At 36.2% G+C, this 23,025-nt stretch overlaps 4 protein-coding genes across 7 annotated transcripts; 2 read left to right on the top strand and 2 right to left on the bottom strand.

Moving 5' to 3' along the window:
- Nucleotides 1-659: 659 nt before the first annotated feature.
- LOC137709519 (uncharacterized) lies at nt 660-3,036 on the top strand. 2 transcript variants are annotated; one of them, XM_088688853.1, is made up of 3 exons: nt 660-1,312; nt 1,418-1,833; nt 1,914-3,036. In XM_088688853.1, exons 1-3 carry the CDS (start codon nt 856-858, stop codon nt 2,928-2,930), a joined length of 1,890 nt encoding a protein of 629 aa, XP_088544979.1. In that variant the 5' UTR covers nt 660-855; the 3' UTR covers nt 2,931-3,036. The 2 variants fall into 2 exon arrangements, with proteins under 2 accessions (XP_088544979.1, XP_068304705.2); XM_068448604.2 differs by having other exon boundaries at nt 663-1,312; nt 1,923-3,036.
- A 3,655-nt stretch (nt 3,037-6,691) lies between these two features.
- Nucleotides 6,692-10,665, bottom strand: LOC137708631 (nuclear pore complex protein NUP35). 3 transcript variants are annotated; one of them, XM_088689957.1, is made up of 5 exons: nt 10,276-10,515; nt 10,081-10,149; nt 9,319-9,917; nt 7,918-8,029; nt 6,692-7,175 (listed from the first exon to the last, which is right to left on the bottom strand). In XM_088689957.1, the coding sequence occupies exons 3-5, from the start codon at nt 9,888-9,890 to the stop codon at nt 6,867-6,869; spliced, it is 993 nt and encodes a 330-aa protein (XP_088546083.1). In that variant the 5' UTR covers nt 9,891-9,917; nt 10,081-10,149; nt 10,276-10,515; the 3' UTR covers nt 6,692-6,866. The 3 variants fall into 3 exon arrangements, with proteins under 3 accessions (XP_088546083.1, XP_068303851.2, XP_088546082.1); XM_068447750.2 differs by lacking the exon at nt 10,081-10,149 and having other exon boundaries at nt 9,319-9,963; nt 10,276-10,665; XM_088689956.1 differs by lacking the exon at nt 10,081-10,149 and having other exon boundaries at nt 10,276-10,665.
- A 3,117-nt stretch (nt 10,666-13,782) lies between these two features.
- LOC148689576 (uncharacterized) lies at nt 13,783-14,774 on the top strand. Its single transcript, XM_088688505.1, has 5 exons — nt 13,783-14,005; nt 14,203-14,259; nt 14,313-14,319; nt 14,420-14,541; nt 14,647-14,774. The coding sequence occupies exons 1-5, from the start codon at nt 13,783-13,785 to the stop codon at nt 14,772-14,774; spliced, it is 537 nt and encodes a 178-aa protein (XP_088544631.1).
- A 5,266-nt stretch (nt 14,775-20,040) lies between these two features.
- LOC137707600 (uncharacterized) lies at nt 20,041-21,082 on the bottom strand. The gene is made up of 3 exons (XM_088689905.1): nt 20,942-21,082; nt 20,650-20,712; nt 20,041-20,560 (listed from the first exon to the last, which is right to left on the bottom strand). Exons 1-3 carry the CDS (start codon nt 21,011-21,013, stop codon nt 20,351-20,353), a joined length of 345 nt encoding a protein of 114 aa, XP_088546031.1. The 5' UTR covers nt 21,014-21,082; the 3' UTR covers nt 20,041-20,350.
- Nucleotides 21,083-23,025: the final 1,943 nt, after the last annotated feature.

The raw sequence follows: 23,025 nt of genomic DNA, 5'->3' as shown, positions 1-23,025 counted from the left end.
CTTGTTGTAGGCAAAAGACCAAACCCCCACCATCATGCATGCATGCTCTCCCCAACAAACAATTGGAGGTCGCTGAGCTTCCCAAGCTTTTCCTTCTTACACAAATTACATTGACACGTAAGTATAAACTTTCTGTTCTTGATGACATTAGCAAGTCACTTTAGTATAATCGTTAGCTTGTGATTTGCAGTTAAGGAGAAATAATTCCGTAACTGTTAAGCAGCCAATCAGCACGTACAATTGAGTTGACAACACTAGTACTTTGACGACTGATCCGACCATGGAATAAGTCATAGCAGACCAAGTTAAAGTTATCTCTTAATCTCAGTCATCAGTCATCAAAACTTAGTCATACTTCACAGTTGGTCGACGGAAGATGTTGGGAAAAAATGACCATAAATTTTCAAATCCAAAAAAAGACAGATTCCAAGTCCATGCATTTACAGTCAGTCTACTTTTACCTAGATCTTGGCAGACAAATATTCCTTGGAGATACTTGACTGTCGCATACCTTGAAGATGCCTAGAACTTTGCAATGAATGTTTATAAGGGGAAAGGACTCGAAAACTCTAATGTGCGGTCGAAGATTCAATAAAACAAGAATTCAACGGCCAAAGATTTCGGTGCACACTATACATATTACAAACATCTCTATATGACATCATTAAGTCCTTTTATATTTCTATTTTTGAGAATTTTCCAATATGTACGTGGCAAATTTCCAAAGAAGTTGCCAGTTTTCTTGTGTATATAGGCATGGCACAACATAACTGAATTTAGCACTTGTCCCCTCATCAAATCATAGCCTAAAGAACAGAAGAGTAAGAGTTTTCCAAGTTTAGTTCGAAGCACCAGATGGATCCAAGGCTTTTAGAGTCAATTACCAGCAACAATGTACCTGCATTTATCGCCTTAGTTAGCGAAAATGAAGGACTTGTTGAGCAAAGAACAGCTGATGATACCTTGAACACGGTTTTACACATTGCTACTAAGTTCGGATGCATTGACATTGTGTCCGAAATTGTTAAGTTGTGTCCTGAAATGGTTGCTGCTGCAAACAAACTCCTAGAGACTTCGGTGCATGAAGCTTGTCGCCTGGGAAATGCTAGCGTCTTAAAGCTACTCTTAGAAGCCAATCCCCGGGCAGCCTGTAAGCTTAACTCCGACAAGAGGAGTGCTGCCTTTGTAGCTTGCAGGCTTGGCCATTTTGATGTGGTAAATCTCTTATTGAATCAGTCCGGGCTTGAAGGCTTAGAGGACGTTGGAATTGACGAAACATGTATTCATATCGCTGCATCCAGCGGACACACAGGTAGTGAGCAAATTTCAATTTGACGAACGTACAGATTCCTACATATCCTAGAATTTGTTACGCAATATATTTGTGAGTTTTCCAAGTCATGTTCCGGTGGTGCAGATATTGTTCGAGGGATCCTAGACATGTCCTCCGACTATGCTCAAAAGACCGATGCGAATGGAAATTCACCGTTGCACTACGCTTGTAGCAAAGGGCACAGGGAGATAACTTGGATGCTCCTGCAGCGAGATGTGAATCTGGCATTGCAGTATAACAACAATGGTTACACGCCTTTGCATTTGGCAGCAATACGTGGAAATATTTCAGTCCTTGAAGACTTGGCATTGAAGACTCCTGCAGCTTTCCACTATCTGACTAAAGAAGAAGAGACGCTATTTCATCTGACCGTGCGATATGGAAAATTTGAAGCTTTGTTATTCTTGATGCATGTCGCTAACAGCTTCAATCTATTTCAGTGTCAAGATCGGTATGGAAACAGCATTTTACATCTTGCAGTTTCTGGCGGGCATTATGAGGTGAGGAATGAATGAAAATTATCATTTGAAGTTTGAAGCAAAAGCTTATCATGATTTTTAACTATAATTTTTATGTCAAGTTCTTCCAGATTGCTGAGTACTTGATCAACAAAGCAAAAGTGGAGATCAATTCACGAAACTGCAAAGGACTTACGGCGTTTGACATCCTCAACCAGGCCAAGGACAGCGTAGACACTCAAAATCTTCAAACCATATTCCATAAAGCTGGTGGTGAAAAAAGTACTAACATGACAGCTTGTTCACCAGAAACATTGTCTTCAATGCAGAGTTACATATTCGAATCAGATATGTCTAATGCAAACGAAAATGGTATTCTCCCCTCTTTGCCAGAAATCACCTACACTCCGCAAGAGGATCAATACAGGTCTAAAATGTCATCGCTCCGTAATCATGTTCATGAGAGATTTGAGAAGGAAGCATACAAACTGGAGTCTTCATCCCCAACCAATTCACGTCAACGCAAGCCTTCCAGCAAAAGGCACTGCGAATACCGTAAGGAGCATAAGATATACAGAGAGGCGATACAAAATGCTAGGAACACTATAACGCTAGTTGCGATTCTGATTGCAACGGTTGCTTTTACTGCTGGAATTAGCCCTCCTGGCGGTGTCCATCAGGACGGAACAATGAAAGGGAAAGCAGTGGCAGGCAGAACAACAGCTTTCAAGGTCTTTGCAATAAGCAATGACGTTGCGCTCTTCACGTCACTCTCTATAGTTGTTGTTCTTGTCAGTATCATCCCCTATCGAAGAAAACCGCAGATGATGTTGCTGGTGGTTGCTCACAAGGTCATGTGGGTATCTGTGGCATTCATGGCGACTGCGTATGTTGCAGCAACATGGGTGATCATGCCACGCAACCACGGTACAGCATTTGTCCTGGTGACGCTACTAGCAGTTAGTGGCGGCACTCTTGGGACAATCTTCGTCGGTCTTGGAGTGATGCTGATTGATCATTGGCTTAGAAAGTTGAATTGGAGGAAATTGAAAATGGGAATATGGAGATCTGCAGATGGAGTGGAAAGCCAAAATTCTGATGTTGAAAGCTCCTTCCATCAAGGATATCACTCCTACTGAACGTTTGTGATAGGATTAAAAGCACACTACAAAGTAGCACATAAATGTCCTATTAATTTTCATTATTCATGCTATGATTTATCAATTGTAGCATATGAAAATGAGTTTTTCCCGCAAAAGACTGTCTTATCTAATTACTCAACAGCTGCTAAAAAATAATTACTAAACTGACTTACACTCATCTAAATTCAACAAAATTTTATATGAAGACAATAAACACATAGAGGTGCTCTCACACATTAAGAAAAACGAGTTAAGGGATTCCTTTCAGCATTTTATGAGTTGATTTGGTATTTTAATTAAATCCATAAAAACAGGACAAAAAGGAAGAGAACAAAAAAATAACGAAAACATATTTTAGTTCCCAAATTAAGAAAAACGAGTTAGGGGATTGTTATCCACCACCAAATAATCATCCAAACATGTTATGTTTCATTCAAATTTCTTTGTTTCCAGAAGAAGATAATCAGGTTGGTTTGATGTTAGAACATAACTTATTACTCTTTCTATGTAGCATGTTAAGATAATGGTGTTTTTAGCTTCACATAGTCCCTAGTATGCAATCTAGAAGGCAAGTTCATAGATTTAACAAGTAGAAATCATTAAGCATTAAAATAGTTTGAGTCATCACTAGGCATTGTAAGTATTGGTGTTGTCTTACTTATCCTAGAAATTGATTCACATGTTACTCTTAATTAACAAGTACTACTCCAGAACATATATAGGTCCTCATTCAGTAAGGGTAGACACACACATATTCATAGCATTAAAATCCTAAATATGCTTATCAAGTATGCATCCATAGAAAAAACAAATAATTCTTTCTTTTTTTCCTAAAAAAATGGACAAGCTGGTGGTTTCGCCAAGGCAATCCACCCTTCTGCACATAAAGAATTCATCATTGACATAGGTAGTGAACAAATTTGCAATGTATTTGGGGCTTCAAAACAGCCCCTAACCGCATGAAATTTATCTACACATAATTCTTAAATTAAATCAAAAGAAAGACATGAGTTTGAGAAAATAAAACCGAAAAAAAAGAATGATGTCTCTACTCCTATGGTTCCCCTCTTTGCTGCCTTTCCTTCTTTTCTTTTCTTCCTTCTTTTCAGCTTTGGGTCTCTTTTTTTATAACCTTTAAATGTGTTATGGGATTACAAGCATCATGGGAATTCAATCCCAATTAAAGCCAATTAGTGTTGAGGCTTTTGGGTTTTTTGGCTGCATCAGTTTTGGCTGCTAAAATTTATTGTGTTTTATGCTTTTTTTGTCAGTTAAAAACTGTTTAGCCTCTTAAGAACCTTTTAGTGGTAAAATGGACATAATTTCTTCTAGGAAAATGATAATAACAAGCCTTAAAATGCTCCAAAAATAGACATCCGTGGCTTTCCAAGCATATAAGGCTCATTCTCTGATTCATTCTGAGTTGTCCGCAACTCACTGTCAAAGTCAGTTATTCTGCATGCATAGGCAATTTTGACGAATTTGCTATTTAAAATCCACTTGTGTTCTTTTTCTCTTCTTTAATTGAAAAATCCTACAAAACACAAAAATAAAGTAAAGCTTGAAGATATATGGAACTAACTAAGAAAAGACAAATGAATTTGATGTAAAATATGCATAAGTATAAGCTTATCAAATACTGCCACACTTAAGTTTTGCTAATCCTCAAGCAAAACAAAGAAACATTAAAACTAATCTTGACTCAATATTTTTCCTCAGAGAACCAATCTTGAATGACTTCGAATTGTCCAAGTGCCATAGAACTCCCAAAGCAGTACTCAAACCATAATGGTTGATAGTGAACAATTGATCCACGCAATAAATTTCAAGCTCAATTGAACCATTAAGAAACTTGGCATAAACTCACATGTTAATACGCTCATTTTCACACAAGTGTTTATGGCTAAATATTTATACTCAAAGAATCAAATGTGAAAGATGTACCATAAGCTTGCAAAAAGTTCTCATCTCCAATCATAATTGCAAAACTTAATCAAAAGGAATTTTATTGGGTGTAATAAGGCTGGGGAAGAGGGTTACCCTAATGAAAAGATACGTAAGCATAAGTTCCAAGCTAATGAGGCTGAGGAAGAGGGTTACCAAAATGAAAAGATAGGTAAACATAAATTCCAAGCTACCTTACAAGGAATTCTCTTGTTGAGATTTACAAGAACTTAAGCTTTACAAGTACTTTACTAATATTACTCTCCAACCACACCCCCAACCTAAAACTTTAAAAAACTTTTTATTTGCTTTGTTTACCTCTTTTCTCTTTTTTATTTCTTTTTTGAATATATTTTTTTTTAATTTTGCACAAAACTAAATACAAACATGAATAGCCCCATGCTTATTCATTTGCTAAATACCACAAGCATTTCTCATTAGACAATTTCATATTGCTCACTAACTAGCTTGAAAAGGGTAAGGAAAAGTGTTTAAGGTAGAAGGGTGAGACACATATGGTGATAAGAAATGAAAGACTCAACATATATAGCTCAAATTGGCAATCTAATGGTATCATTGTTCTTTAGGAAACATGCTTATTGGGCCATGGTGACAATCCTAATGCCTCTATAATATTGAAGTTCACGCAATCAAATGACAAACATTTCGAAAGATCTTTATGCAATTTTTAGGTATCTTCACATAAGTTCATCACATATGAAAGGATAGGAGTGTATGAAAAAAGCACACACTAATAGGCTCAAAAACTGACATAGAATGGATACTTATCAAAAGTTTAATCGAGCTCAATTTCAGTCACGATCACATTTTCAAGCTAAAGAATATGCTATGTGTCACTCAAGGATATTGCAACAGTGTTCAAGGGCAATGTCATTGTATCATGGGAGGTTTAACAAAACACTACCGATGCTGTTCACTTTTAACGAAAAATCATATTTATACCTTTACCTGGTACTATTCACTATACCTTTAAAAAGAGATTTTCATTAAAAGAGAAATTTTTATGGACTTTTCGTTAATTTTCCTTTTTATCATATCTTATGTGTCACATCAAGTGACAACTAATTACTAATATAACTCAAGCACAATTGCTTCTCAGTTTTCATTTTGTTCAGAGGTCATATGACTCCATGCTTCCTAAATTTGATGTCGGATTTTAGGCAATCATGATATTGTGACGACGATTTCTGGTTTTCAGTGGAAAAAAGTTGCTGGTTTTGAGTATGATAAACGCCAGGCCCGTTATCTAAAAGGGTCCTCATTTTTGGATAAAAATGGGACTAGTTGTACGGCCTATTTCACGTCGAACTTCAACGATCCGAAATATTTATTTTGCAAGTCTTGATTCATAGATCATTCTTGCAAAAATTCAATTCAATCTAAAATCATTTGCTCATTTGATTATCATGATAAAATTTCAATGGTTCTTATAAAACAAAGTGCTCGTCAATTTCTTTAAACTCATTTAGATATCTCAAATATTTCCAATTTAACTAATATTTTGCAAAGATGATTTATGAGGTGCAACTTGATGGATGCACATTTATTGGTATTGTGAGGACACAATTGTTTTGATGGTTGGCTTTGCATGGTACAAACCTTGGAACATCCTTCGTTCGATCCTTAAGACCGACCATGGTTCGGCTTGGTTCGGGAAGTTTAGGGATCGATCAAAGTCCAGTTTACAGGTTGAGAAGCTATACCACGTACTGTGCTGCTGCAACAAATTTGTGAATTTTGACTTTTTAACATTCATTTTATATCTATCGGGAAGCAGGAAGCAACCACTTCCATTGGTTTGCAACTTTGCATGTAATAAGTTAAACCACTTGTAAATACATCAACCGCAAATCACAAAGTATATTTTCCCTCAAAATGCTGGCGTAAAAAAAAGGATTTAGCAATACGACTCTTTCACGTTTTAACTGAAAAAATTAACCAACAGTTACATTTTCTTACCACAAAATTCTACATACCAAACATTAAATCCATGACTTTGGACACCAATGACTTTGCTGGGGAAGCAATTGCACCTCCAGATTTCTGCGCACTGGTATTACCGTTTTGAAGATAGTAAGGACGAGGAGGGGCTCTTGAAGCATTCACCTCTGCATGTTTCATGAACGGTTGAGGGGGAAATGTCATGAAACCCTGATTGTTGACCCTTTCATTTAATGCATGGCGTTGCATTGGATCCAGCGGCTTCACGCCTATAATTAGTGCCCCGTTAATTTGCATCCCATTCTTGCTGAGAGCCTTCTGAGCATCAGAGTAACTCTGCACCACCAGCAAAGTGAATGGTTAACAATTTTCAATAGCAGTTGCATTCTTGTAGGATACCTAGCCAAACTGAGCAAACGGAGAGTATAAAGATGGAATACAGGTAAGTCTTTGGCAACCAAAACACACAGACAAACATGGTCTACATCCATTTCCCCTCATATACGCACAGCGCGCACATTATGGTGTTACAAATTCCTTCCATGCCATAAGCCAACAGCAGTAGCAAATAATTATATTGTGATCCTGTGATTACTTCCTTAAACATAAGTATTACTGATAATCTTAATCAATATTATGCCTCCGTGAGGCTATGTCTGCAACCAAGGCCAATAAGCGATCCTACTTTTGACATACATGGCAGCATCCCACCAATAATAAAGCCCAACTTTAAGCAGAAGTGATGCACAGTGCCATTATTATATTTGACAGAGACAAATCCATACATTTTACAAGTAAAACATCTTTCATAACACATAGCAAAAGATAAGTCATAAAAACAAACTCAGCTATTTCCAGCTGCTCAAAAATTTTAATTTATATCAAAGTCTTGGTTAGTTTTAATCCCAATTTCAAGGGCATTTTTTATAGAGAGTCAATGAGTTTGACTCGCAAACTCTCCAATTAACGAATTCATGGTAACATTACCAGTTCAAAGAGGTGAAGAAATGAAGAGAAGATCAATGCTTGATATAAGAAATTTGATTCATCAAACTCAAAATAATGGAGAAAAAAGAACCTGATATAGAATGTGCATCCAGTTGGCATCTCTTGGACCAGGAACATGTTTCAAAATCACTCCACATTTTTCAAACTCTCGTAAGACTAAATTTGTATCAGCTGGAGAGAATCTGGAAGAAAAAATAAGAACACCATCAGAAGCCTATAATGTAGATAGCTGAGCAAAAATTACATTGTAATTACTCAATAAGTTAGACAAGCAAGCCATAACTTTAGAGATTGAAGACTTGAAGACCAAGTACAACCAAATAAGCTTCAATCAGTTGAACGACTGACCTAAAAAGTTGGAGAGAGCTATGTGATAAAACAATACAATAAAGTGTTCTACGTGTTCCCAACATTTTTCTTTAGAGTACATAACAAAACATTTCCATGGTCCTTGAAACTGTGAACTAGAAGCTCAGTATAGCAATTCACAAAAATTAACTTCTATTCAACAGACATGCATAGAAAATATCAAACACCATTATATCCAATAATTTACACAACATTTTACTGTTAACTAGTTCACCCTTTTTTGAGTTTCCTTTAGGGATATCTATTTCTGTGAATGATAGAACATGCTACCAAAGAATGAGATTCTTTTACTAAGTTGTGTCTTACCCCTAAGTTCTAACAGTTGATTACCAAACAAGATCTCCCTTTTTTATTGTGCAAAGTCAATAAATTCTAAGTAATGAAGTAGCTACGAGGAGCAGAGACTTGGGAAAGGGTTTGTGGTTTGACACACAACTTGTTCACCAGTAAGTAGCTAAGAAAGACATTTATGAATGCAGAATACTTCATTATGACAAATATCTGAAATTTCTCATAATATTTCAAACTTACAATCACATTTGACCAGGAATACATCCAAACGATCACTGACCACTTCAAGTTTAAAATGCATTGTAGTGGGATATTTGATTCATGCATATCGGGAACCTCCAATAACTGGGAAACCAGGATAATTTTTTTAAAGAAAACTCTTTCCTTGGCACAACAACCACATGGAAATAAGGCCAGAGCCTTCTCATTTCCTCCTCAACTCATAATGGCAACAGCTGAAGTCAATAAGATGAACTACTAGAATATGATGATACATAACCAAATGGAGATTAACAGAAGTAACAACTAACAAGTACATAGTTGATCAAAAAAGGTACAGTACATAAACATAAGAAAATATGCCACATTGAAAGCATCACACGTGGTTTTTCCTCAATGATTTCTGTATCACTTTTAGGCAGAATTAGGCATCTCAATTAGTAATATGCAAATCAACAGACATTACAAGCAAATGGATGTTGTGGATAAGGTAATTGCCACAGGTAGACTTTAGCCAAGTATTATATGAACAAAAGATGAATGCATCTATGTATGCCCAAGAACAGTCACACAAGTAAGGTTAAAGAATTACCCGTAAACAGTAACCCATTCTTCTTCGTTGATGTTCCCTGTAGGCAAGGTATTCCCTTGCATCTCTGGCCTTGCAACTTCCCTTGGAGGTGGAAGAGTGATCAGAGCAAGAGGCTGAACAACACCCTCCACTGGTGAATTCTTTCCCTTCTCTTCTTGCTCACCACCACTCTTCGAGGGTGACCACCAACTCATACTCGCTGAACCCTGTTGGCCATGCTGTCCATTTGATAGAGCATACGAAGTGCTTGCCTCTGATTTTCCCTTCACTGGAGTCAAGGAATCACGTCCAAAACTGTGCACCGGAGTTCTAGGATCCGACTTGATTTCTGGGGATAATGGGTAATCCGGAATTCCGGATTCAGGGGAGAAGTCCAAGCGGTCTTCCAACGTGTAAAGCGGAGGTGGTGGAAGGTTCGATCCTCCACCACTCTCGCGCCATAGAGTAGAGACCGCAGCTGCCTGGCCTGGAGTTGAATTTTTTCCTCTCCTGGACGATACAGGTGAAGCTAAATCTTGGAAAAACAATGACTGCCTACTGGATTTGGGAGTTCTATGTACTGTGGTGCTCATCCTACCTCTATCTTTAAGAACCAACCTCTGAAAAATCCACAAGAAATTCCCAATTATTATTTGTTTTCCTTCTCTGCAATTTTTCTCAGCAAGCAAAGGACAACATAAGATAAACCAGAAATATGAAAAATCAAACATTGAAATATCAATAAAATGGGAAAAATGTTTTATTCGCTTGATTAAAACCAACCTAGCTCTAAATTCATCACATTCGACCGAAAATTTTGAAAAACGGGATTCGGTTTTCTCCGCTTGGTTGCTGAGAAGCCAAGGAAACTTAATTCAATTACCCAATACAAAAGATGAAATCGACGAAGTTAAACGCACATATGTGCAGTAATCTAAGTCGAGAGCTTAGAGAGAGATATATATAGAAAGAGATTACCTGGGAATTGGGGGAACGAGGCACCTGAGATCTCCGATTAGGGATTTGAAGTAGCCAAGTAGGAGGGAATTAATTGAGCTTCCCACCCCCAAAGACTGAAGAGCGAGAGTGTTTGAGAACGCAGAGCTGCTCGAAATTCGAATAGAAGCGATTTGAAACCCTAAACCCTCGCCAGCGATAAATTCAAATTGGCGCTCTTTGGACGCTCGTTGTACATTTTTCCAAATGACGATTCTATCCTCGTCCCACTCCGAAAATTTTAGCTCTCAATTACGGTAATGAGAATTAAAAAAATAGAATTCCAATTACAGGTAAGATTACAAGATATGAATCAAAATTTTGATGGAATCCACATAAATTTTGGAATCCAACTCCAAAATTTGAAGGAATAGGAGTTTCTATAACTTGATGGTATTTGAAACATGGGTTGTTAGGGTTCAGAATGAACTTTTTCTACCTATTATACCCTCATTTATTTCTAAAATTCCAAAATTGCGCCATATATTAACCCTTCAAAACCTTAGGGCTATCTCATTTTCTCTTCAGACGCATCTCTCAATTTACTAACTTTCTCTTCAGACGCATCTCTCAATTTACAAAGAGGTGAAACTCCCCTTGTCTTCTGCATTTTCATCTCTATCTTTATTTTTTTGTTTTGGTAAAAATCATCGTTGAAAAGGATTTCATGATAGAGTGATTGCTTTTCTAAAAAAAATGCAGGAACTCATTATTTGTAAATAAACACGTGAATAGGAATTATACTCATTCTTTATAAATAAACATGTCCCAAAACTATAATTAAAGTAGGGCATTAAACTAATTACAGTATAATAATTATTGAATTAAGTACCAAAAAGCTCTCAACTTTTTGGTGTGATTCCAAATGAGTCCAAACCTTTTCAAAACATTCCAAAAGAGTATCCAACATATAAGAAATATCACTACCGTTAGGTCCCAAGTTAGGAGAACTGTTAAGTGCTTACGTGACACTCTTGTCGTATTTTTTTAATAACATGAAAAATCTCAAATTAATGATGTGGCATTCATGATCAAATTAGTCTCTCTTATCCTTTCCCTCTCTCAAACAAGAGAAAAGTCTTGTCAAATTCTAGTCTAGTGTTATAGTGGCATTATCTCCATGTCTTGTTAAACAATGTCAATTTAGCTATATACAAAACTATATCAAGACAAAAAAAGTGGCATTATCTCCATGTCTTGTTAAACAATATCAATTCAGCTATATACAAAACTATTTCAAGAAAAAAAATTTCGAAAACAAAGAAGAATAGACAATTCTGAAATGGCTGTCTTCAATCATTTGAAGTGTAGTTTAACAAAGTAATACATTCAAGCTCAGTTCAACAAAGTAAACAAAATAAATGCATGCCAATGGTTTGGTTACATTTGAAAAACATGACCTGCAATTGGCCTTAGAGAAAAAGTAAACAAAATGTCAAAAACATATGCCAAAAACTCAAATGTAACTGCACTTGTTACTGAGGCCTTGAAGCCCCCTTGGCTCATTTTCCTTGGACACCAGAACCTTTTGTCTTTGTAAAGGCAATTGGGAATCCTGAAGCTTGGCTTGCCTAAAATAAAAGCACACATTTAATCAATAGCTATGCAAACCATCCTTAAATTGAATAAAGCAATTCAATTCCAAGCCCGCTATCTGAGTTCCAACATAATTTTGAAGCATTGTGGAGCCCGTGTTAGATGATCCTGGATTATTCGAAGATCGTGGATCATAATAGATCAGTAAACAATGCATGATAGAAAGAAGAAGAAAAAAGACTTAGTAAAATTAATTGGGAACTTAAAAAAATAATGGCACTCCAACATGCTCAGCTTGTTAGGTTCGTTTCCAACCCTTTGGTGGTCTTCCCCTACGCTTGGGCACTGGATTTTCTTTTGGAGGTAGATTTGTATGGCGAGTTGCTTTGTTATGCCCGACTTGGCCAAACCTTACATGTCATTGTCATCCCTTTTCTCCCAAGCTTGTACTTTCCTTTTTTTATCTGTCCTTTCATCAGCTCCCTTCTTCCTCAGTTTTCTTGGCCTACCAGGTTGTCTAGTGTAACTTTGTGGGACTAACAGTGGATGATCAGTTCTCTACCATAACTCTCGGCCATTAATTGGTTGTAGGATGTTCTCATAGCACCTCATATATGTCTCCTTAGAATATATTGAACTAACAAACTCCTCAACTTGCTTCCCCCTTAAGTAGTGCATTGCTACTATACCATGGACGCACGGAAAGCCTTTAAGATCCCACCCTCTGCGTAAGTATGAAAATCTAAATCAACAATATATTGTTCACCTTTTCCTTTCAAATCTTGCAATTTCTCAAAAATAACAGGACAAATTTCATGAGGCCATTTTCTCATTTTGTCATTTCTGACTTGAATCCTTCTCATAAGCAAACATTGAATCATCTGTAGCAATGTGAGAATTGGCTTGTCCCTAACTTTCTTAATGGTATTGTTGATTGACTCGCATAAGTTGTTCATAAGCATGTCACGCTGCAGGTAGGTGCTGGAGTGCGATCCAGAGCGTTGTGGAAACTAACCATTCCCAAGCACCCTTGTTTAACCTCTTAAGTTCATCCATATATTTACCAAAACTTGGCAGTGGTGGATTTTGCAGAAGCCCAAAAATAGTCGCTTAATGCCTTGAGACTTAACGTAAGCACTTAACAGTGGTTTAACTTGAGACTTAACAGAAGTGATATTTCCTGTACGTTGGATACTCTTTTGGAATGTTTGAAAAGGTTCGGACTAATTTGGAATCACACCAAAAGGTTAAAGAGTTTTAGGTACTTAATCCTTTTAATTATTTTATTAATTAGTTTCCAACCTTGTCACCTGTTAACCATACCGTATCAAAAATAGTTTATCAAGTTTGGAATTATCATAATTATCTTGGTGAACAACGGGCTCACTTCATGGTGATGGGTTGGAATTTTACGAGCCCATTGCCGTAGTTGTACAGGGTTGCCACACACAGAAGCACCGCAGTGCGATACCTTCGACATTGGGTCTGAAGCAAAACAGTAAATATTAGTAAATGGATTATTTTTATTTTTTAAAGTAACATATTTAAGTTTCTAAATATGTTTTGGTATATTTCAGCATTTCTATCAGCCATATGAGAGATTACAACTATGAGCAAGTAGGACACGTTGTTCATGATACAATGTCTGTTTTAACACGTACTGCAATCTTGGAGCCCTATTGTGGTGGATATTTCACCAGTACAATATTATTACAGTTAGATTTTAATAATTTAATTTATATTTTTCACTTAAAATGAAAAAAATATTACTTATGTATTTATTTTGCAAGAAGGATCTTGAAGAAAGATTTTCCACCAAAAATGTGCTATTTAAACTATTTTGGACCAAATATTTTAAAAAGGACCATGTATGAAATTTGTCGATGAAAATGAAACCCGTTTTTGAGTGGAACTTGAGAATTAAGTTGTTCTTGTATTTATTCATTTGAAGCTATGTATGAAATTTATTTTTTTACATCGTCATTAGAGGACTACCATGGCACCGTCAACGTCACCAAAGTTTGGGCAGATTGTATATGCGTAGGCGTTGATTCAAAGGCTACGGATCGTATAACCAGACAAGTGGCTAGTTATAGTTACACAAAGTTTCATGAACTTTACCTAAACATCTACATGATTGCTGCAAGCTCCAGCTCTGTTTTTGAAACAATCTTCCGTCAATTACACACTTGGGTAAGAATTTTGCGGAGTTTTATAATAAATTGTTAATAGCTTATTGTTATGTTTTATAATAATAAAAATAATTAACTTTTTAATTATATTATTAGTTTCCAACCTTGTCCTGTTAACCGTACCATATCATAAGTAGCTTATCAAGTTTGGAATTATCAAAATTATCTTGGTAAACAACAGGCTCACTTCTTGATGATGGGCTGGGATTTTACGAGCCCACTGCCATAAGTGTACAAGGTTGCCACACACAGAAGCACCGTAGAGCTTAACCTTTGCCATTGGATCTGGAGGAAATCAGTAAGTATTAGTAAATAAATTATTATTCTTTTTTAAATAAAAGGTACATATTTAAGTGTTTATAGATATAAGATTCTAAATTTTTTTTGGTACTTTGTAGCATTTCTATCAATCGTGTGAGAGATTACAACTATGAGCAAGTAGGACATGTTGTTCATCATACAATATCCGTTTTAACAAGTGCCCCAATCTTGGAGCCCTGTTGTGGTGGATATGTCACAGGTACAATATTATTACAGTTTTAGATTTTAATAATTTAATTTATATTTGTCTCTTACAACTGAAAAAAAAAAAAAAAAAAAAACACTTATGTATTTTATTTTGCAGGAAGGATCTTGAAGAAAGATTCTTCACCAAAAATCTGTTATTCAAACTATTTTGGACCAAGTGTTTTAAAAGGACTATGTATGAAATTTGTTGATGAAAATGAAACCTGTTTTTTGAGTGAAACTTGAAAGTTAAGTTGTTCTTGTCTTTATTCATTTTGAAGCTAAGTCTTTTTTTTAAAAACATTCCCACAATTGTTGCGACTGGAAGACGATGAAGGGATGCTTGATTCCAAAAATATTTTATTTGAAAAAAGATATCATAATTATGTAGGATGCTTGACTGGTTAAATAATCCTCAATTATGCAGTAGTAAAAGATTTACTAATAATTCTATTCTAAGGAAGGATGATTCTGCATTGTCATCCTTGAAACATCATTTTCTTTTCATCGGGTCTGATTCATTTTTTTTCATCTTTGTAAAAATCAATTTTTTTTACTTTTACAAACATGAAAGGCAGTCAGCAAGGTTTCTTGCCAAGATTGGTATAAATGATTTTTTCTTCATGGCAAAGACGATTAGTATGAGGGCATCTCCAACAGTATCCGTAACATCAAATACTAGTTTGAGGCATAAACTTCCTTGAACCCTACTTCAAAATAATTATCATATCACATATCACATATCACATTTTATTAAAAAATTTGTAACATTACAAATATCTGATTGAGATTTTTATATCAAATCTAATCTTTAAGTTTATATCATGATAATTTTTATTTATTTATGGACATACAATGTGTATGAAGTTAGTAAACATCGGATGAAATGGTGACATAGCTCATCATAGTGTCCTCGTATCTTCGATATTGTATTCCCCGCTTACTATATAAATGATAAAGGTAATGTTATCCAAGACCCGCGAGCCCACTGTAGCACAAGCACAAGACCCGTAGACCCAGGACGTCGTGCAAGCCTAAGTCGCGCCGAGAAGAGGAAGGGCCCAACGTCCACACATTCCAGCGGCCCAGCCCATACCGAAGATCTGACCTATGCCTGCGATATGACCCACACCTGCAATCTAGCCCATGCTCGTGGCCCACTTAGCAGCCCAAATAGGTCCGAGACCGGTTTAATTGTCCTAGCTTCAAATTTTTGGACCGATGATTGAATCAGGGGTATTTTCACCCCAATTTTCTACAAATTTGACATATCCCAACTCAAATATCGCGCTCAGAGTCCATTACACTTCCACCACTTAAGAAGGTGCAATTCCATCTAAGCTTTTCCATCCCACATGGCGAACAACACTTGTGCCAACAAGTCATAGAGCTAACAAGCGCCTTTGCACAACAGACAATCTTGGTGAATCAGCTTTTGCAGCACACCGAGATGCAGTGTGCCCCAGACGAGGTGTCCCAAAGCAAGACAATGGCAAACAACAAACCTCTTTAACAGTGTCCCGGTAAACAGCTCATCGACCAGTCATGAACTGAGCATTCTAGCAGTGTACACTCCTACATGGGCCCCTCGAGATAGGGTATACTTTCGTCTTAGCGCACAGGAGAGCGTGCACTCTTGGTTAGGCTCACGTATGAGCATACATTCACGGTTGGGGCTATACTCCAATAATCAACATGAACAACCTTCCAGGCGAAGTGCTCATTCGCGGCTAGGCCCGCAAAGAGCATTCTCCACCTCACATCAGAGTAGGCAACATGACGGACAAAAATAAGGAATCACTCAATTTGGCTCAAGTTCAACCAGTAGCTTGCAAATAACCTGCTCACCTACTAGGAACGTACCATATGCACCGCAGTCATGGCATAAATGATCCGAGCAGAAGGAAGAGCATCCTAGATTAGCAGGTCAAGACTGGGGGCAACCGAAGGCTTCGCTACCTCAGAAAAAGCAAATTCATGAAGAAGTAGAGATGTTCCTAACTGAACGATTAGGGTTTAGGGTTTAGGGTTGATAAATGACCAAAGTCTTTGTGTTTAAAGAGCATGTTGCAAGGATGGGAGTGTAGGAATTATTCGATTCAACAGCTATGCGACAGTAAACGTATAATTTAATTTTGTTTACTTTATAGCTATTTCTGCAAATAAATGTGAGAAAACTTGCTGATTTAGTTCTATGTATTGGTTTTGACATGAATTGTTAGTAATAAGCAATTGTTTGGTTGTTGGGGTTTCTATACATTTTATTATCCCTTGTAGCATTGTTTGCTTATTTGAAACTTCAGGTGGTTTTAACTATTTCAGCGTGAAAGATAGCTGAAGATGCTTTGTTAAAACTAAGCAACGATAAGGTAATGGTTTATCCAGTGGGAGTATAAAGTAAAACTCCCTTCTGGCCGACATGTTTATGCATCATACGTGAATGGTTTTGTGATATGGTGATTTCAGAGTGGCTGTGCTATGATAGTGCATGTCTTTTCTGAAGTTCTATGTCTCGAATCACTCATGGTGGATGTGTGAGGAATTGGTTATTCGTTTATTAACTCACGCGATCACTAAGGAATTGGTTTTGGTGGAAACATGGCTCGAAACAAGGATGATCAGTTTAGGTCCAAGTGGGAGAATGTTGGAACTCTATTGGACTCTAAACTTATCTCATTAGTGTTTTGAGTTTAGTTGAAACTGGAATTAGTTAGAGTTAATATTTGAATAAGTCTTCTTTCCTTTAAAGTACGACAATAAGGCTAAACATGTTGGTGAGTGGATATCCCATGTTGGAGTGTAAATTGGCGTGCAGTTTTGCCAAGCAGTTTCTATGATAGGTGGAAACGGTTGTGGTTATACGTCTATAAAATGGTTTAGTCCCTGCTCAAGTGGAACAAGTTCTTTTAGTAATTAGCCCTATTCTAGTGAGAACATAAGGTCCCCATTGAGTAGAAGACTCTTCCTCGATCATTCAGTAATGACTTCATCAGATTTGTGTGCTCTTTCGTCCCCTGTATAAATGTTGTAATCTATGCATGTGGCTAACCATAAATTCCAACAATTTGTGACATGGCCGCATCCTCCCTTCGATACGTAATCTCTAAGCCATGGCACCGCGATTGGTTTTTTAAGTCTGCAATCTTAACTTTGTCGTTTCAGAAGAAGAAGTTAGGGTTTTGAAGAAATATTTTGAGGCTTTTGATTTCCATCGCCTATTAATAGGAAGAAATTCACTTAGGTTTGGAAATTATGATATTTTTCAATAAAAAAAATATGACCAAGAATGCCACATAAGCACTTAACAGTTCTCTTAATTTGAGACTTAACAGAATTGATATTTCCTATACGTTGGATACGTTTTTGGAATGTTTGAAAAAATTGGAACTCATTTGGAATCATACCAAAAGATTAGGGGTTTTAGGTACTTAAATATTTTCAGAATATTCGATCTTCAACACTAATGTACACTAAAGGCAGGAGTAAAATTTGAACCGGGATACAATTGGTTAAGGAGGAAAGACTTTAAATACCAGTACAATCGACCAATTACTACATTCTAATAGTTTGATTTGTTTCGATTTTGATAAAATTATTATAAAAAAATAACTAAGTCAAATCAATGTTGGACTTTGGTAGGGTTTGGTTCGGGTAGTTTGGGCTTAAAACCAATTATTTTTGCTTTTAAATTTTAAATTTTTTTTTCTACAACATCAAGTCATCCTAAAATCCTACATACCATCAAACTTACAACTTAAAAATCTTCAACCTTCCATCAACCTTCAAATTTAACATTCGTATGAGAGGTCTTAGGTTCGATTATCGCCAAAGGAGAATTTGAACTACATTATTGTTAGTCCATTGTGAGGCTAAGCCTACCCCATCCCTTTTCGTGCAAATAATATCGTTTGTTAAAAATAAAAAAAAAAACATTCTTATGCAAGTGATAGGTCCAACTTGATTTAGATCAATTTATAGAAGCCTAAAAGGTTTACCAAACCAATTTATTATAGTTCAATTCAGTTGTGAGAACGTTTGAATTCTTGTAATCGTAAAGCATCTCTAATGTAGATATCAAATATAAATTTGAAGACTTATGTGGCAATGTTAAATTTTCTTTTGCTCCAATCATATGTTTGTTCTTATTCAATTAATATTTGTAGGACTTACTCTTCAAAACAAATAATCAAAACTAACTTTCAAGATTTATGATTGGTGCATATTACTAGGGCTCACGCAACAAAACATTTAAAAAATAAATTGACACCAGATTTTCTCATATGTCAATTGGCAGCACACAATTAGTTGTAACTTGTGTGTACCTTCAAATTTTATTATGTGACATTCTACTTAGGATTTGACATCTTCTTTGGATATGCTCGTTTTTTTTTTTTTTTTGGAACAAACAATATTATCTACACTAAAAGGGAGGGGGTGGGCCTAGCCTCACAATGGGCTTGCAATAATATGGTTCAAATTCGCCTTTGGCGAGAATCGAACATAAAACCTCTCACTTACAAGTGAAGATAAATATTATTATACCATAGTACTAAGTGGCTTGGAGATGCTCTTATTTGTTATTTTTAAAATGAATTTTGAATCCTAATTAACATTTAATGCAACATGTAAGCCAAAAATAACGCTCTAGACATATGACACACTGTCATTTAAATGACATGTATCAACATTCCTTCACGGGTACCAAATTTAGTATGTTAGTTCAACCAAACCCACTTTAAATATTGGCTCTGTCACTGTACTAAATTCCTACATATTGTATTGGATAAATGGACATTAAACCCTCTTTCTAATCTTTCTCACACTGTCACGCAATGATGTAGCTCAGAAAATTCAGTTATTTTAAATACATTAGAATTAAAGGAAAACACGATATTTAATGAAGAAAAAGTGATTGGAGAATTGAAAATTCAAAAGTTAGAAGATTATTTGATGCTGTTATATTTCGAAAGTTGATGTTATGGACTTTTCAAGTAGCTCGACAAGCGAAAAATAAAGAACGATCAGTTTTATAAATCTCTAGGTGTTTAGTCTCAAGACTTGCTTCCATAAACTTGCACCTAAGTTATTGAATTATAGGTCTTGAAACTATTCCGCTAGAGACATTTATTTCGGATTTTTAATATTTTAGGAAGTCTCTATAATTTATTATTCTCTATTTTAGTTGTCTTTTGGAGTTAGGGTTTGCTTTAGACTAACAACTTTAGGAATACTATCAATTAAATTCTACAGTTTGCTCTATATTTGGTGGATTCTGAATTGCTCATGGACCTCAGCTTATGTTCTACAATTTAATGATCATTTCTATGTATCCTATTTCTCGATGAGTGACGAAAGCCCAAATATGAATGAGATTGTATAAACACGGCATTTGTTTGTCAAAATATTATTTTTACTATCTATTTGTACCAGCATTTGTATTACCTCTCTAATAGAGATGAAACCAATATGTGTTGGTGCAATCTACCTTTATTAAAAAGATAATACAAATATATGATAAGTGTAACACTACTCTTTATTTGCACCTGCTACAAGTCTACACAAAGCCCCCAACATCTCCTAATTAAAACAGAAAACATAAGTTACTATGGAGACCCAATAATTACATCTGCATTCTTTGGAAATATCAACACTACAATAACTGTTAAAATGTGATTTTGAACCGTTGTTAATTAATCTTACATTTAAAATTGGTACAAAAGCTTGTATATATTATTTCACATATATATAATATTCTCTAATCACACAATCGACTATCTGATAACACAATATGTTAAATTATAAAATTTGAACAACGAAAACTATCAAAATGGGGCCGACACGGGTTCTGTAAGCCGCGTTTCTTGATCGGGGGTTTCAACAATGGCAGTAGAACACAAGCATTGGCAAGGCCCTTCTAAAATTTGAGCCTCCTCCTTCCACTCCACAAGCTTAGTCTGCAATTGTAGTTGCTCACCCTCTTTGTCAGTCATATGCTTCATCTCCTTCACTGAACCAATTACTGGTCTCAGTCCCTATATACATATGTATAAAAAAATGTAATATAGAAGCATGTAATTGTAATATATATGAATTAATTAAAATGCATAGTATGAAATCATACTTCAATGAATATAGCTGAGGCTTCAGTTGGTTCCATTTTCTCAACGACATCAGCAGCCATTTCCTGCAAATATATGATGAGAAACATTTAGAAGATAACAAAAAATCCAATTTAAAAACAAGAAGCTCAACATGAATGTAATGTGATGCACGGAGTTTATAGTTGAGTTAGTTAAAAACATCCTCTCTTGCACCCAAGCTCCAAATTGAGTTCGACTTTCCCCTGCCCCAATATCATCATTTAATCAAAGTAAACAAAAAACGTAATTGTGAAGTTTTTAAAAATTACAAACCCTAGCATGGTTGAGTTGCCCTTCACTCAAGGTTCTAGGCTCCGTCTCGATTGAACAGCAAACTTTAGCCATGAAATGAACACAAGATTAAATAATCTCTCAAGCAATCCAATTGGGTAGTAAATGAGTCCCAAGCATGTGAATAACCACCAAGTCAGTGCTGTTACTATCACTGTTTAGTCTATATATATAGTGAGGCCTATAGTAGGGTTATTGGCCGATATTTTAGGCAAAGTCACGGGTTCAATAGTGACTGGTATAGAAACTGAGGTTATAAAGCAAAATGACACTTTCTCATACATCCCGTGCTTCTCTGGTAGAAAATGGCTCATATGGTTGACAATTTTGGTGGTGGAGAGTACGTAGGTACGTAGGAGTTTTGTATGAGCTGTAAGAGGTGAGAAACTGCATGATATATGGTTACTCGATTTGATTTGATATTGATGGATTGCTCAAAAAGGTTCTTTGTAATGTTCAATATTGTTAACCAACTATATGATCATCAAGGTGAAAAGCTCTAGCATCTAATTAACAACCGTTGATTGATGTGAAGTAAGCATTAATTGTTTGATTCACTAATTAATTGTCCATAGTCGTCCACACGCATGTTGGTGATCATTGGGTGTGAAACCAAAATGCTCCCCTTCATGATTTTACAAGCTTGTACGATCGTATGTGAGGATACGAAGGTTAAGAGTCTCACGTCAACAAAAGGAGAAACCTTGCAAGCTTATAAGTAAGTTGGCTACTCCCATATTGTCAATTAGATTTATGGTGGAACCTCACACCACTAAATTAAACACTTTGCACGACGAGGGAGTATTTGTCGCGCAAAGCATGTCCAGGTCACACAAAACCTATGGCGACACAGCAATCTTCGCGCAGAGTTTGTCGCGCAAAGGTCGTGAAGAAAGACCTTGTGCGACGAAGAGTGCACATTCATCGCGCAGCTAAACGATTGCACGACACTTAACTACTCGTCGCAGAAAGGTATACGGACAAAGGTTTTTGTTGCACAATATAAGAGGGTACAAGTGTGCTTTGTGACGAGGAATTTCTGGGACGTCTATAATTCGTCTCAAAAATGTTTGCAAGACGAAACATGTAAGACACGCATGGTTTTGCAAGACAACATATCTTTATTGCACAAGTGTAATTTTTAGTAAAAAAATTAATAAATAAAATAAACGGAATATTATTAAAAAAATATTTCATACAATTGACAAAAATAAATAATAATAAAAAATTAATGAATAGAAAAACAATTTATTTATAATATAAATAAAAATGTACGTACAAATACAAAGTTTAAAAAGAAAGCGGGAAAAAAAAATGAGGCATATCTATGGGCAAGTCGTTCGAAGGTGCTTGGTAATCTTGCTGCTAGAAGGGGGTGGGGTTAGGGATGGGGTCGGAGATCGATGGGTCTGATTGCTGTGCATGCTAGGGGTGGAGGGGCTTTGATGGTGGTGGTGCAGAAAAATCGGGGAGACGGATCCCGAAGAAACTGAGGGCTTGTACAATCAATGACATCTAAGTCATGTACGATGCCAGCTCACTCCTCAGGTCAGTGACTTCTTGCGTCAAAGTCGTAACCTCACCCTTTGAGTGCGAGGATGAAGATGCTTCACTCTCCTGCCACCTAGCATTTTCCATCCCCCAACAATATGTCCCTAGCCTCCAACCGAAAGTTTGATCCAATGTCCATATAAGGATGTCAAACCCTGCATCCTCAGGGGGATCCACATACTTGATCGGTGTGTCCGAGGGAAGCTGTGAGGCAAACTCCTAAAGGACCAACTGACCCTTCTCCACCATAGTCGCCTGTGAAATAAAACATGGAATATTAATAGCAAACAATTTGAAATAATTAGTATATATCTTTAATGCATAAGAAATTACTTACATGAAGGGACTCGGTCAACTCATCCCCGGGCCAAACATAAACGTCAGCAAAGATGTTGATCTCCGGAAATTTTGAACCCTCCTGAAATAGAAAAAGATAAGGAAAATGTTAATACGAAAACAAAATAATAATAATAATAATAATAATTTATTAGCGACATTTTAAAATTGGAAATGAA

Source organism: Pyrus communis, chromosome 17, assembly GCF_041283825.1.
Source record: "Pyrus communis isolate YQ-2024b chromosome 17, ASM4128382v1, whole genome shotgun sequence".
NCBI lineage: Eukaryota > Viridiplantae > Streptophyta > Magnoliopsida > Rosales > Rosaceae > Pyrus > Pyrus communis.
The sequence above is the reverse complement of the archived record's forward strand: the minus strand, read 5'-3'. Positions and strand labels throughout refer to the sequence as shown.

What these genes read in the sequence shown, in the direction of transcription:
- LOC137709519 (XM_088688853.1), top strand. Translation starts at nt 856, where the DNA reads ATGGATCCAAGGCTTTTAGAGTCAATTACCAGCAACAATGTACCTGCA. An exon ending in TGCATCCAGCGGACACACAG is followed by an intron (nt 1,313 to 1,417) that starts GTAGTGAGCAAA and finishes CCGGTGGTGCAG; the next exon opens with ATATTGTTCGAGGGATCCTA. An exon ending in TTTCTGGCGGGCATTATGAG is followed by an intron (nt 1,834 to 1,913) that starts GTGAGGAATGAA and finishes TTTTATGTCAAG; the next exon opens with TTCTTCCAGATTGCTGAGTA.
- LOC137707600 (XM_088689905.1), bottom strand. Translation starts at nt 21,013, where the DNA reads ATGGCTAAAGTTTGCTGTTCAATCGAGACGGAGCCTAGAACCTTGAGT. An exon ending in GGCAACTCAACCATGCTAGG is followed by an intron (nt 20,713 to 20,941) that starts GTTTGTAATTTT and finishes ATATATTTGCAG; the next exon opens with GAAATGGCTGCTGATGTCGT. An exon ending in CCTCAGCTATATTCATTGAA is followed by an intron (nt 20,561 to 20,649) that starts GTATGATTTCAT and finishes ATATGTATATAG; the next exon opens with GGACTGAGACCAGTAATTGG.
- LOC148689576 (XM_088688505.1), top strand. Translation starts at nt 13,783, where the DNA reads ATGTATGAAATTTATTTTTTTACATCGTCATTAGAGGACTACCATGGC. An exon ending in TGTTTTTGAAACAATCTTCC is followed by an intron (nt 14,006 to 14,202) that starts GTCAATTACACA and finishes GGTAAACAACAG; the next exon opens with GCTCACTTCTTGATGATGGG. An exon ending in TTGTGGTGGATATGTCACAG is followed by an intron (nt 14,542 to 14,646) that starts GTACAATATTAT and finishes TTTATTTTGCAG; the next exon opens with GAAGGATCTTGAAGAAAGAT.
- LOC137708631 (XM_068447750.2), bottom strand. Translation starts at nt 9,890, where the DNA reads ATGAGCACCACAGTACATAGAACTCCCAAATCCAGTAGGCAGTCATTG. An exon ending in GAATGGGTTACTGTTTACGG is followed by an intron (nt 8,030 to 9,318) that starts GTAATTCTTTAA and finishes TTTTTCTTCCAG; the next exon opens with ATTCTCTCCAGCTGATACAA. An exon ending in GGATGCACATTCTATATCAG is followed by an intron (nt 7,176 to 7,917) that starts GTTCTTTTTTCT and finishes CTGGTGGTGCAG; the next exon opens with AGTTACTCTGATGCTCAGAA.